A 13,464-nucleotide genomic window follows, 5' to 3' on the forward strand; every position below is an offset into this window, starting at 1 on the left:
AAATGATGCAAGAGTATTTTAATATTTGTTAAGACGAAGAAAGTGGTCTATTTGAATATTTGATAAATAATACTCGTCCCAAACACTTGCAACATTTCATTTGTTTGTCCCAAACTCACTGCAATATTTTCAAATTTAGAAATAAGTAATAATATTTTTATACATATATTAATATACACTTTACTTTATCTCATCACATCACTCAAATAAAAAAAAAAACAAATAATACTTAATATCCAAATTATGGTGTTTAGATCGAAAGGAGTATATCAAGAGTATTTTTTTATTAAATTATTTAAATATTATTTTACGAAATTTCGAATAGCTTCAAAATGAATCAAATTTTAAATCAAAATCGAATAATTTCACAAATTTCGAATCAATCCTTGTAATATTCGTTCGCATACAACCCTTTCTCTTGTGTAGTAGAGGCTCTAACCAATTTTCTTTAGTAGTGGTCAATTCAACTAGATTTTTAAACAAACTTACATAATGGAATACGATAATTATTTTCACTATGAAATATAAAAATTAAAAATAATATTATAAAGAAAATTATAAATATATTAATATAATATGTTAGCTAACACTATCGACGTCTGCGATTATAACAACTAATGTTAATATCAGTGGGATTTATGCAACATATCACCACTACAAAATTGGACTGTATGCAGCCCATAAAACTACACTACTCTTACATCTTCATACATTACAGACAAGCAAGGCAAACAGGTTAAACCATAACCATGCCATTTATGATTGTAGATACCAAAAATGTAAAAGTTTTTAGAAAGAATAAAATACATGGCGGGAAGACAACATCAAATGTCGTCGGAAGCTGTACAATCTCTTAACAAGAAAAGGAATCGATCATTCGCTTCTCACATACATGTTCATTCCTAGAAATTGTCCAGAACCAAACGAAGCTAAGCAAGAAGGCAGCGAAATAAGAAATTACTATCCTGAGTTAAGACATATAATCTCGGGTTCTAAACCAGTAGAAATTACCATAAATCACAACTCATTTATTTTTGATCGACAAACAGGATGTGTCAAAATCCATCTTTTCCAGCAATCTGGCCAAGGAACAACAAACTTCAAAGTATAAAGTTCTAAGCATAGAAGGAAATGTTGTTTCTAAACCACATCTTGCCCAAAGATCTGTAAGAAAAATAGCACAGGTAGGCAAAAACTCAAATTCAAATGAAATAATACACAATCAAATACTAAAAAGTTTCAATGATTGAAAACTTGAGTAGAAGAATAAAGAGCACAAACCTTTTAAGCTTGCGGCTGCGTTTTGAACTCAGCATTATACGCATAGTCTGTAGAGTACTGAAGATTAAACAATAAACCTCGTCGCTTCTCGGATCCCATTCGAATGTTGAGCTGCTTGGCCAAGGAGGTCACTTTGTCATCAGATTCATAGTCCATCTCTCGCAAGCATCGCCTTCTAACCTTTTTCAGGATTTCCTTTGAAGGATCATATCCAGCATTTATCTGCCAGAGAAATTGGGCTTCGAGGTCAAAATTAGGTTGCAAACAAATTGGTATGATACCAACAATCAATCATAAACAGCACACGGTTACCATTTCATCAATCACGCTGAGAGCGGATTTTGGTTGCCGCTTGGTCAAATGAGCATCAACAAGTAGAGAATATGTTGTTCCGTTTGGTTTAACGCCCGATCCAACAAAGTGCTCAAAGACTTTAACAGCTTCATCTCTCTGTCGCAAGGTCATAATTAGTCGATAGATCTACTAGATCTTTCAAAGTGAAACAATTGCTATGAATATTTCTAAGAGACGAGCAACACACTAGAGGTGGTGGGAGATGAGAGAATTACCATGCCGAGTTTTGTAAAAGCGCACATCAGAGCATTGTAGGAGTGGATGTTTGGGGTTAGTCCAAAAGTGGTAACAATAGAGTTAAAAGTCTGGTAAGCACGATCAAGATCCCATATATTCGCACAGCCCAGAATAACACAATTGAGAGCTGCAATAGACGTGTACGGATTCTCGGCCTTACTTAATTTCTCTAGCTGATAATAGACCTGAGCATTAACTCCAGTTCAGTATCTTAAAAATGCATAATTGCACACTTCAATTAGATAAAAAAGTACAGAAAACAAACTAGGGATTAGACTAAGTTATGTGCACAATAAATTTTAAGAATTAAAATCTTCAACTTCAGTATGAAGCGTATTATCAAATGCATAAAGGGTTATGGAAAATGAACTTACAGCATCCAAGGTCGCAAAACCAGTTTTGGAGCAAGCTACAACCAACGGATTTAAGCAATCAAATGGAGAGAAGAAATCTTCTCCATTGTCTTGACTAGAATTTCCATGAATTTGCTCAAGCTCACGGAGTGAGATAAAAGCATTCTGTAGATTCCCCAAATTGGCATAGGCATTTATTTTTGCAAGGTAAGACTCTGGACTAGGATTGCTCTTTTTCCGCAATGAACGTAAAAGGATTTTCCATGATCCAACTAGGAGTCTAGAATTGTAAGTTCTTGAAGCAGTTGCAACGGCAGATATAAGTAATTGTTCGTCTACATAAAGATAAACAGGAGGCTTCGCTATCTCTCCTCGCTCAATCCACTGGAGCATGAACGAAAGAGCATAAAAAGTTAAATCACTATTGTCTGCTTGCATTGCAACATCGGCAATATAATTGCATACGCGCCACGGGGGGCACAGTGATTTGTTTTGCTCCATCTTCTGATAAAATCCACAAATACTAGAGTTAGTCGTCAAAATGAATGAGAAGCTATATGGCACACGAATTGTAGCCAAAACAACAAAGTACCTTGCATCTCTCAATAATTGATACCAATGTTTCCAACCTCGCCATATCAATACAGCGACGAACGCAATCAACAAATGCCTTCAGTGACAGCTTCTTTCCAGATTTCAACGTAAGATCTATGTAGTTAAGTGCAGAATCAATCTGATTCGATGAAAGAAGCATGCCAATAACTATGTCATATGATTCATCATCCGGCAAACATTCTTTGTCTTCTTTCCCTGTCTGGAGCATCCTGAAGTCAATTGACACTAACCCATCAAAAAGTAAATATCCTAACAGCTATAACTTCAAACATGAACTGTAGACTGCTCCATATATTAAACTAGGGAAGTCATTCTTTATTCTTTACTTTTATTTTTCAAAAAAAGAAAAAGGGAATTATCATTCTAGCTTTCCACAATGCTTGCACATCCAAAATATATATAAATCACATCTCTATCCTTACTTAATACCTAATGCATACAATAAAATTTTGAAATTAGTGAAAAAACAAGCCCTTTGTCTAAAATAATTTTTACTACTCAAAACCACTACACATATATATATATATATATATATATATATATAGAGAGAGAGAGAGATATAAGCAATTCCGATCAAAGAGACAATGCATAATAATTCATTAAATCCCATGTTCCACATTAGTGAGAAAATCTAGACGATGAACTGCAGAGAGATTCAGGCAGATAGCTCAAAATAACATCAACACAGCAAAGTTCAAACTTTCAAGGAAAAAAATATGGACCTTTCAATCAATTTCTCAGCGGCAAGTGTTTCGCCAGCCCTCTGCATCGCCTTGAGGACGATATTATACGATCCAGTATCAGGCAAAATTCCGTAAGAATCCATTTGAGCAACAAGGTCAAGCAACTCCCCCGCAGATGCCCCGGTCATGAAATTGGCACGCAAATAGTGATTGTAAAGTTTAGTGTCGGGCTTATTCAGGCTCCCGCCCTTATCCGAAGAACTAACCCAAAGCTCAAAAAGCTGCTTAATCTCGTCCCATTTCTGTGACGTCATCCAGTCCGCAAACTTATTCATCAAATTCGCTGCGTCAAGCGATTCCGCCAGTAACTGTGTCTGCCCCCCGCGCGTCTGCCTTAAAAACCCCAATCCATATGGAACAACCGACCCGTCGGAGGCCAGAGCATCGGGTACAGGGCTCCGCCAGTTCTCATTGTGCAGCGCCCTTCCGGAGGCGGGATTCGGCGGGAGTGGCGGCGGCGACGGCGACGGCGACGGAGACGGAGACGGAGACGGAGACGGCGGATCCTCCGCTAGCTGCGCCTCTTGCTTGAGGTGAACGAAGGTGGAGATCGATTTGAAGCTCTGTGGCCTGATCAACTGCCGTGATTTCGCCAGCAACGCGAGCAGGGCCATTTTCCTTTGTCACCAACGGATTCAGATTTAGTGTGGATCGCATACAAAAATGCAATTAAACCATTAATTCTTCACGGAATCGGAAAATGATTCGGCTGGACTGCGGGGAGTGAGAGTGAGGTGATTTGGGAGCGCTAGGGTTCTTGAGCTGTTCAAAGTTCGGCGTTGGATGCGATAAAACTTCTCCCCGTGGTTACTTTGGTAATTAAGTTGAATTTTAGAGGTTATTTTGGAGAATCACAATTGGGCCTATTTCTTGGGTCAGGAATTCAACAGTAACTGTAGACAGACCTGTGAATTTAGCTATTTCTGGCAAGTGGAATCGGACGGTGCTCGAGAAGATTAGTGGTTGATCCAAGGGATGAAATTAATTATGCAATTTCTTGGGCATGGACTCAAATTTGATCCCAAACGCAGCCCAATGATCAAAAAACATTACGACCTATTTGATTATTATGGTTGAAAGTTTGGTTTTATGATTTGCAATTAAATGTTAGTTTATAATTATACAGTTTAATTATATTAGTAGTTTTTTTTTTTAATTAAATTATTTAATTATATTAATTTTAATTTATAATTATTTATATTATACTACAATTTTCGTATTATTTTTTTACAAGAACAAATAATATAAATAATAGTAATCTCTAATTGAAATTGTAATCGAACAGTTCTTTTTATCACACTAGCAGGTGGACCCGGACGGATTGAGGTTTGATTCTCTGACCTCACATGACTAACAATTGAGATGTTTTGATTATAACACAATGTAGATTATAATTATTCTTTCGTCCCAAATAAGGTGTAATATTTACTTTTGACACGGGTTTTTAGGTGAGTAGTATTAAATAGGATAATTTAGAAATAAAGTAATGTGATGGAGAGAGAAATATATATTTTATTTTATTTTTATTTAAATGATGTGAGGGGATAAAGTGTGGGGCAGAGATTAAGTATAATTAATTATTTTCTATTTTGGAAATATTGCAGGGTGTTTGAGACATACCAAATGTTGCAAGTGTTTGGGACGGAGGGAGTACTATTTTATTATGTAGACAATGTTATTCATAGTTTTAAAACATTATTTAAATTTTATAATGAATGATAAATTTATTTTATAGTTAAACTTAATAAATAAAATATTTCAATAATAATTTTTAATTATAATTTGAAGAAAAAAAAAATCATGTTAAGTACATTTAATGTAATGGAATTGATTAATTACAAATGAAAATTGTCGCATTTATTTTAATAATTTATTAAAAATAAATAGTGTCCAATTAATGTGATTAATTATTCAGAATAATTAAGTACACATAAAATATGCATCATTAATGCATGCAAACTAAATACTTATTTCAACAATAAATGTTTTTTTTTTTTTTTTTTTTGTTTTTAGCAGTGGATTCTATACACACTAAAAAAAATACATATATATATATATATAATATAATTGTAACAAAAATTAGAAACAAATAGCATTAGCTAAAAAAAATATTATTTTTATTGAGTTCAAAATATTATTTTTTATTTTAGTAAAAATAATTTTATATTTATACAAAAGATATTTAATTTTTACCTAAATTATCAATATATTATTACACATAAAATCAAAGAACAAAAATATAGAATTTTCTTACATATTTTTACTAATAAATGAAATACTATTATTTCTTAATATAATATAAAACTCCACAAAGATAAAAGATATCAAAGTACAAAAAAATTCATATTTATATTATATCGATTTTTCGACATACTGATATACAAAAAATATACCAAAAACTAATATACAAACTAGACCGACCTGAAGCCCGGGCGAGAGGGGTGCCGCCCAATGCCCAATGTAAATAGGAGACTCATTATATAATTATGGTATATAAGATACTCCTTCTGTCTCAGCTAAATTGTCTCATTTAGCTTAGATACAGAGTTTTAGGTATTGGGTAATTAGTAAATAATTAAAAAGTATATTAGCAAAAATAATTATAATTTAATAAAAATAACTAATAAATTAAAATGACTAAATAATTTAATTAAAAAAATTATAAATTATGAATTTTAAAATGTGATTAAAATATATAATTATATTTAAAAAAAAGGACATTATATGAAACAACGAAAATATAAAAAATAAACAAATTAAGTCGGATAGACGAAAATAGAAAAAATGATTGTATACTTGTAGGGTTTTCACCTTATTTTACTATTTCAATTTTTTTTTCCTTCAAAAAATATCAAATCAAACATTTATTATTTATTTATTATATTACACAAAAATCTTATTTTACATTCAAAACATCGCATCAATACATATTTATATTACATCAAATAACTATTCAAATTCAAAATCAAAACTCGAAATCAAAATCTTACAAGTAAACACACCTACACTAGGGCTTGGGGTCCCCAAGCCAAATTTTTTATGATTTTTTTAGTATTAAAAATATTAATTTTGTGTATTTATATATAATGTCCCCCAAAACTATCTGAATTTATATATAATTATGTCATTATTATTTATTTAAATTTATTAGCTAAATATTAAATAAATTAATACATTTTGCCCTCCAAGATCAAAATAAAACAAAATTTTCCCTAACCAAACTCAAATTTCGGATCCTAAACCCTGCTCATCCATTTTTTTAAAAATAAATATCCACTCCGTTCTATAACAAAGTATTCATTTTTTTTTTATTTTAGTTGGTCTCATAACAAAGTATCCATTCTTTTAGTGACAGTACTATCTACTAACATTACAAATACCCTTACAACTTACAATATATTACATAAATGTCATTACTTTTATATCACACGTACTAATAAGGTTATTTTAGTCATTTCTATTTTATTTCTACTATATCCCAATATAATACTAATATTTTTAAAACTATGTGAAAAAACAAATAAATATCTAATTATGAGACGGAATGAGTAAATAAATAAATAAAATTCTCTATATATGCAATGCTCTGATCAATTAGTACTCCCTCCGTCCCACGTAATTTGTCCCTATTTTCTATTTCGTCCGTCCCACATAACTTGTCATTTCTATTTTTGGAAATATAATTATGCACTTTAATCGCATTTTAAATTTTAAATTTTATAATTTTCTTAATTTTAATTAAACTATTTACTTATCTTAATCTTAATCTATAATTATTTTTACTAAATAATAATTATTTTTACTAATACACTTCTTAATTATTTACTAATTATACTTTACCTAAATTCCCGTATTTACAGTAATAGTCCCATATTTTCTAGGACGGAGGGAGTAAAAAGCTAAGTACAAAATCATTACAAAAAGTTGTCGAACCTTAAAAAAGTAATTATAATTAAGGCATTATTAGGAGTGATTAAAATTAATGTATGAAATTGGAAAGGCATATCATATGGTGGGCTCTAATATGTTTTGTTTTTCTTTTCATCATTATTATAATAGTTCAAAAGAATAAGAACAAACGCGTTGTTACCGAAAGAGACACTTTGTTGCAAATATTTATATAAGAGTATTAAAATAAAAAAATATATATATATATTTTTTCTCTGTTCACTGTTCGGTTCTAAAAATTTATTTACTTTTTAAGTTTGATCTTTAAAGATTAATTATTATATTTTAATGTAGTATAAATTTAAAAAAATAATTATAAAAATATTTTTATTAATAGTAGAACATATAAATATGACTATAAAGCGAGAGAGATGAAGTATTATTTCTTATTATTTAAATAAAAATATCTATTTTTTTAATAGATATGCGCTGAATTATATATTACAAATATTTTTATATATATTTATTTATATTTATTTACGTTAATATACTTATAATATTTTTATAATAATTATTTTATTTTATTTTTAATTCCTTTACTTTTGATTATTAAGTCATGGCAAAAGTAAAGGACACCAACAAATGTTATTCCTTCTTTGTAATCATCGATCATAAAAAAGCATCCCATTTAATCTAGGTTCTATATACACGGAGTTTTCAAGTTCTAAATAATTTTGAAAATAATAAAAAATATATATTATAATATTTTTTTTTATTTTTTTAAAAAATGATTATTGATAAATTGTGTCGAAACTTAAAAAATACTGTATATATTTAATTAAGAAATCTTTTTTATTTAAGACAATTTAATTAATTAAGGAATTGATTGGTTGTTCACAAATTTTAGAAACTCTTTTGTACCATGGAATTTAAAGTTATCAATTCGTGTTTTCGGGTCGTATTGGTGTTGGGTTGAGCTATGGAGATAACAAAGAAAAATTGTCAACCCGAACCCGAACTTAAAATTTGATCCAAAATTTTAGACCCGAACACGACACGAATTCTTTTAGTTCGGGTTCAGATTGACTAGAATTAGTTTCAGGTCACTCGAAACTCGAACAAAAACAAACATGACACGAAACATACCGAAAAACTTTAAAAAAATTAAATTAACTTAAAAATTCATTTTTATTTTAGTTTTTTTTATATTATTTTATATTATACACGTCAATTCGAAACACGAAATTCGAAACCTGATATAATTTTTATATTTCAGTTATCAAATCAACCCTAAACACGACCCCGAACACGATATAAATTTTTTTCGTTTCAGATTCGAATGAATCCAATTTTTTGCAAACACGAACCTGAAAATTTTCAGGTCGAACAGGTTCGATTTTTCGGAGCAATTCAATTTTGACACAGTAATGGAATTAGATGCGGGTACCACAATCAATGCAGAGGGTGCAACCATAAATGAATTGGGGGTACTCGGGACCTTGCACAAATAAAACACCTTTGGCTGAAATTAATCGGCTTTACAATCTGAAAAGTAAAAACGAAGGCTTTACTAACCAGAGAGGAGGGTTTATTCTTGACCATGGAGGATGGTTAGTTTAGGACCGTTCGAGAGGGTATGTACACTGTACGATGTTGTCTGTATATGCCAGGGGGTTTTGAGCAGAGAGAGAGAGAGAGGCTGCCCTAAAAGGCTAAATCCAAGAGAGAGAAAGAAAACCCTAAACCCATATATATACATATATATATTCCTCCTCCATATGTAATTCTGTCGAAATGTAGACATCACATCACCACAAATATAAAAGCTGTCCACTTGCTTTAACATCCCCACCGTCCTCCATCTCTCTCTTGACCATTTTCAATTTTCCACTGCTACTCTCTCTCTCTCTCTCTCTCTCTCTCTCTATCTTCCATCAATCATCCATGGCCATGGGTGCTGGTTTTGTTGTGAGCTTGGTGGTTCTGATGGCTATGGCGGACCACTCTAATGGAGCTTACTGTGTTTGCAATAGCGGGGTTAATGACAGTGCCCTTCAGAAGAACATCGACTATGCCTGTGGGAATGGAGCAGACTGCTCGGCGATCCTCCAAAACGGAGCCTGTTACAACCCCAACACTGTCAAGGATCACTGCAATTATGCCGTCAATAGTTATTATCAGAAGAAGTCTCAGGTTTCTGGAAGCTGCGATTTCGTCGGCACTGCCACCGTCACCCAAACCCCCCCAAGTAACAAAAAATAAATAAATAAATTTAATAAAAGGATTTTTACATTTTTAGTTTTAGTTTTAGTTTTTTCTTAGATGTATATAAGGATTTCTTGGTTGCTTACAGGTGCAGCTTCTGGCTGTGTGTACCCTTCAAGTCCCAGGTTAATTTCATTTCCTTAATTACTTGTTGCAGCCATGTAGATCTTGTGGGATTGTTGCAATAGGCTTTGTCAAACCCCTTAATCTTGGTTCTTGATTTATTTGATGACAATAAATGTATAGATAAAGAAATGATACTCTTAGCTAGCTGAGCTGTGCTGTGCTGATGTTGATGTTCCAACCTAATTAAAGAAAATCATCTCTGATCAAACCCTCTTATCACATATGTCGCAGTGCTCTTTTATTAGTAATAAATAAATCGATTATTGATTGTCTTCTTCTACATTCATTCTGCCTGCTTGTTCCATTAATTTAGTCCTCATTTGATTGATCCAAATCTTTTGCAGCGGCGGCACAACAAGCCCCGGCACCGGCACCGGCGGCGGCGGCGGCGGATTGACGCCGGGCTCATCAACGCTGACTCCTCCCGGCATCGCATTTGCCCCGGGCAGCGGCGGCGGAGGATTTACAGACAACAGTGGTGGTAGTATGGAGACATTATTGCCCCAAACTGCCAACACCTTATTTGTGCTCTTGTCGTTCTCCCTAACTTATGCTCTCATCTGCCCAACACTTTGACAAGAAAAAAGAAAACTACTACTGTAATTTTTTTTGGTTGTTTTTTCTTGGGTCAGAAGAGAGAAGGGTCAAAAATGCTGTCCTCCTCTGTTTAGAATTTTCCCATATGTATTGTGTACATGTACCTAGATAGATAAGAGGACACTGCTGTAATAAAAATTGACCTAAATTAGTCCAAAATGTCAAAAATATTTCGCTAGAAGGAGGGCTTGAACCTCCGACCTTGTGGTAAACAGCCACACGCTCTAACCAACTGAGCTATTCCAGCATCACATTTGTAATATAAAAATAATATTAAATAAAACTGTATTTCTATTTGTTGAATATTGTAAATTAATAATTTAAGTCCTTTAATTAACTACAACATCTAGGGTCCTTAGCTCAGTGGTAGAGCATTTGACTGCAGATCAAGAGGTCACCGGTTCGAACCCGGTAGGGCCCTAGTTTTTTAATTTTTTTAATTCCAATATCTAACCATAAGAATCTTAAATTTATTGCCATCACATACTCTAACTTTGATTCAGTTTACAAAAAATTTCAACACAAAAACCCCCCGCCGGAGATTTTTCCGGCAGGGGCGGCGTCATTTTACACCAGGGGAGCGGTGTTGGGGTTGACAACTATATGCTTGAGAGGATGATCGACGGCGGTCCCTCCGGCGTGTGTGATGAACTCAGCTGGGGAATGGAATGTGCCGTGGCATATGCACATTATCCTCACTTCTTGACCTTTGCTGTATTTGTACAGTATGCCTTCCACTCTTCTGCCGTTGGGACCGTCTCCTTTTGTGAACACAAATGGCATGTCTTCTAGTGGGCGCGCCCCTTGTGTTGCTGTCGATGTGGTCGCCTTCTTACATGTGCTCTCTGGCTTAGATCCTGTCGTAATGGTCATAGTTTCTCTTGTTTTGGAGGCTGATGTGGCGCTGTCCAGATTGTGCGGTTCTTGCGCTGATTGGGCAGCAGGAGGGCTCGGCTCGCCACTAGATCCTGAGATATGTAGAATCGGATAGAGCTAAAAATATTGAATATCATCAACCGGAAAATTATGTGCTAATGTAAAGAATTCGGAGAAGGAAAAGACTATAAGCAGCAGCAGAAGCAAAAAATCAACTTATTTCGACCGAGATAAAATATGGTTATGAATTCAAAAACTCGACAAAAGACCAACATAACTTAGTAGTATCCACTAACAATTTGCTAATATATCACAATACAAAATGCCGTTAGAATCAGTATCGAAATTGCAAAGAACAAATTCAGAAAAAGCTCCTCCACCGAGATTAAACTTGTATTAGGAGCTGTTCAGATGAACCCCAGCTAAACCAACAACTCGAGCTTCTGAAGCAATTCTTGAATAACAGCATTATGCAATGAATTGTCACTTTGTTAAGAACATAAAGAGATACTATTAAACAAAATAACATTTAGGTCAAAACTTGGTACAACAGTCAACACTGTGATAATCTTCTAGTCACATTCATAAAATAGCGAAAGGGGACGGCACATAAACCATAAACACAAACTAGGAAACACTAACAACCCGACTCGCGATCAAATGAGAATCAATTCAAGATCACAGACCAGAGAAATCATCATGCATCATCATTAAGAGATTTATTGTTAGAACTCATGTAATTCAGGCAACATTGTAATTGATCAAGAACTAGAAGCTGACTACCTTGCGGAGTTTTGCTGCCGAGATCCGACAAATTCGAAGAACTCCCTCCCTTGGATTCAACTGACCCTTGGGATGGCAGATTCCCAAATCCATGGTTCCACTCAGTTCCCACACATCTTCCCTTCCCTTTCACCACAATCACATCTAATCCACCTCCTGAATCTGTCTTCTTCACTGAAGCCAAGAACTTTTCTCTCAGATCAATTTCTTTCTTCACCTCAAAACCAGAGCTTCTAGAGCCACCATTTCCTTCTCCTCCTTTCTCACCCTTCAAACTCCTCTGTTTCTCGGACCTCCTCCTCTTTGCCTCCATTCTTCTCAAGGTTTGCCTCTCCTTCCTGTTTCTCCACTCCTCTTCGGCCTCCAATGGCAGCGAAGACGTTCTCGCCAGCCCTGTATACTGCGGGGCGGCCGTCGACGCTGCGGCGTCACTGTTATCATCTCTAACCAGAGGTAAACAGCTTGCAATGGAAGAAGACCTCTTCAACGTGCTTGAACTCCTGTCTACACCGAATCTTCCGCCCAACGAAAGCCCGAGGTTCAGCTCAACTTCTCCATCCTCTTCACTCACCGTGCCGGATTCACCAACACTTCCCATAAATCTCTGTAATAAATCTCGTGAAAATTGATTCATTGGAATACTCAAAGACAGGTTATCCATTCCTAAAGTTTTCGATATTTTCTTCTCATCCCTGTCCCCCATGAAACATAGGAAAGAATTCTCAATCAAAAATCACTTCCAAGCATCAATTGAACTATCTCGATAATAAATTACTTCTCAACTACTCCATGATCTCTTTCCATAGCAGATTCCTAACTAGAAATTAGCTCCAAGTGTCTGCAGGGATCTTCTGCAGATTTAAGCAAAATCAAGTTTCTGTAATCTAGAACAAATCTCAACCGATATCAACACTCCTTCTAGATTTCAAAATAATCAAAACCGTCTTACCTAAAGATGAGCAACAAGCTTCCAAATCAATAATCCAGCACCGATATCCAAAAAAATAAAAGAAGCAAAAAAATCAGGGGGCGTTTCGAATTCGAAACCCCAATTTACTTCACACAAATCCACAACTGAAAAAAGAAAGTCGAAGAATACAGTGCAGGCAGGAAGACAGGTGTACGGGCGACACTGGTGTGTGTGTGAGAATACCGAGAGAGAGGTTGAAGATGGAGGTGGAAAAGACGAAAATAACCCTGACCCGTGGGACAGGACAAGTGTCGAGATCCGGGTTAGAGTACAGTGACACGTGGACACTCCCGATAGGGTTTCAGAAAACAAATTATAGGGTGTGTTGAGGGCACGTGCACCGTTCTTGTACCGATGGGACTGAATAAGATGGATG

At 34.4% G+C, this 13,464-nt stretch overlaps 3 protein-coding genes and 2 non-coding genes across 7 annotated transcripts; 2 read left to right on the plus strand and 3 right to left on the minus strand.

The window, feature by feature from the left end:
* Nucleotides 1-736: 736 nt before the first annotated feature.
* Nucleotides 737-4,378, minus strand: LOC127263857 (pentatricopeptide repeat-containing protein At1g26460, mitochondrial). Of its 2 annotated transcripts, none has more exons than XM_051293127.1 (7): nucleotides 3,563-4,378; nucleotides 2,818-3,049; nucleotides 2,247-2,729; nucleotides 1,851-2,057; nucleotides 1,594-1,731; nucleotides 1,282-1,503; nucleotides 737-1,079 (listed from the first exon to the last, which is right to left on the minus strand). In XM_051293127.1, the coding sequence occupies exons 1-6, from the start codon at nucleotides 4,195-4,197 to the stop codon at nucleotides 1,285-1,287; spliced, it is 1,914 nt and encodes a 637-aa protein (XP_051149084.1). In that variant the 5' UTR covers nucleotides 4,198-4,378; the 3' UTR covers nucleotides 737-1,079; nucleotides 1,282-1,284. The 2 variants fall into 2 exon arrangements, with proteins under 2 accessions (XP_051149084.1, XP_051149083.1); XM_051293126.1 differs by having other exon boundaries at nucleotides 737-1,164.
* A 4,849-nt stretch (nucleotides 4,379-9,227) lies between these two features.
* LOC127263413 (PLASMODESMATA CALLOSE-BINDING PROTEIN 3-like) lies at nucleotides 9,228-10,627 on the plus strand. Its single transcript, XM_051292423.1, has 3 exons — nucleotides 9,228-9,719; nucleotides 9,825-9,861; nucleotides 10,207-10,627. The coding sequence occupies exons 1-3, from the start codon at nucleotides 9,416-9,418 to the stop codon at nucleotides 10,436-10,438; spliced, it is 573 nt and encodes a 190-aa protein (XP_051148380.1). The 5' UTR covers nucleotides 9,228-9,415; the 3' UTR covers nucleotides 10,439-10,627.
* A 5-nt stretch (nucleotides 10,628-10,632) lies between these two features.
* Nucleotides 10,633-10,706, minus strand: TRNAN-GUU (transfer RNA asparagine (anticodon GUU)). Its single transcript has one exon. It is a non-coding gene; the product is annotated as a tRNA-Asn (tRNA).
* Nucleotides 10,707-10,808: 102 nt separating this feature from the next.
* TRNAC-GCA (transfer RNA cysteine (anticodon GCA)) lies at nucleotides 10,809-10,880 on the plus strand. Its single transcript has one exon. It is a non-coding gene; the product is annotated as a tRNA-Cys (tRNA).
* Nucleotides 10,881-10,907: 27 nt separating this feature from the next.
* Nucleotides 10,908-13,268, minus strand: LOC127264127 (ninja-family protein AFP2-like). Of its 2 annotated transcripts, none has more exons than XM_051293529.1 (3): nucleotides 13,068-13,268; nucleotides 12,119-12,966; nucleotides 10,908-11,427 (listed from the first exon to the last, which is right to left on the minus strand). In XM_051293529.1, the coding sequence occupies exons 2-3, from the start codon at nucleotides 12,819-12,821 to the stop codon at nucleotides 11,027-11,029; spliced, it is 1,104 nt and encodes a 367-aa protein (XP_051149486.1). In that variant the 5' UTR covers nucleotides 12,822-12,966; nucleotides 13,068-13,268; the 3' UTR covers nucleotides 10,908-11,026. The 2 variants fall into 2 exon arrangements, with proteins under 2 accessions (XP_051149486.1, XP_051149485.1); XM_051293528.1 differs by having other exon boundaries at nucleotides 12,119-12,969.
* Nucleotides 13,269-13,464: the final 196 nt, after the last annotated feature.

Source organism: Andrographis paniculata, unplaced genomic scaffold (genome assembly GCF_009805555.1).
Source record: "Andrographis paniculata isolate CXL003 unplaced genomic scaffold, ASM980555v1 Contig69END, whole genome shotgun sequence".
Classification (NCBI taxonomy): Eukaryota; Viridiplantae; Streptophyta; class Magnoliopsida; order Lamiales; family Acanthaceae; genus Andrographis; species Andrographis paniculata.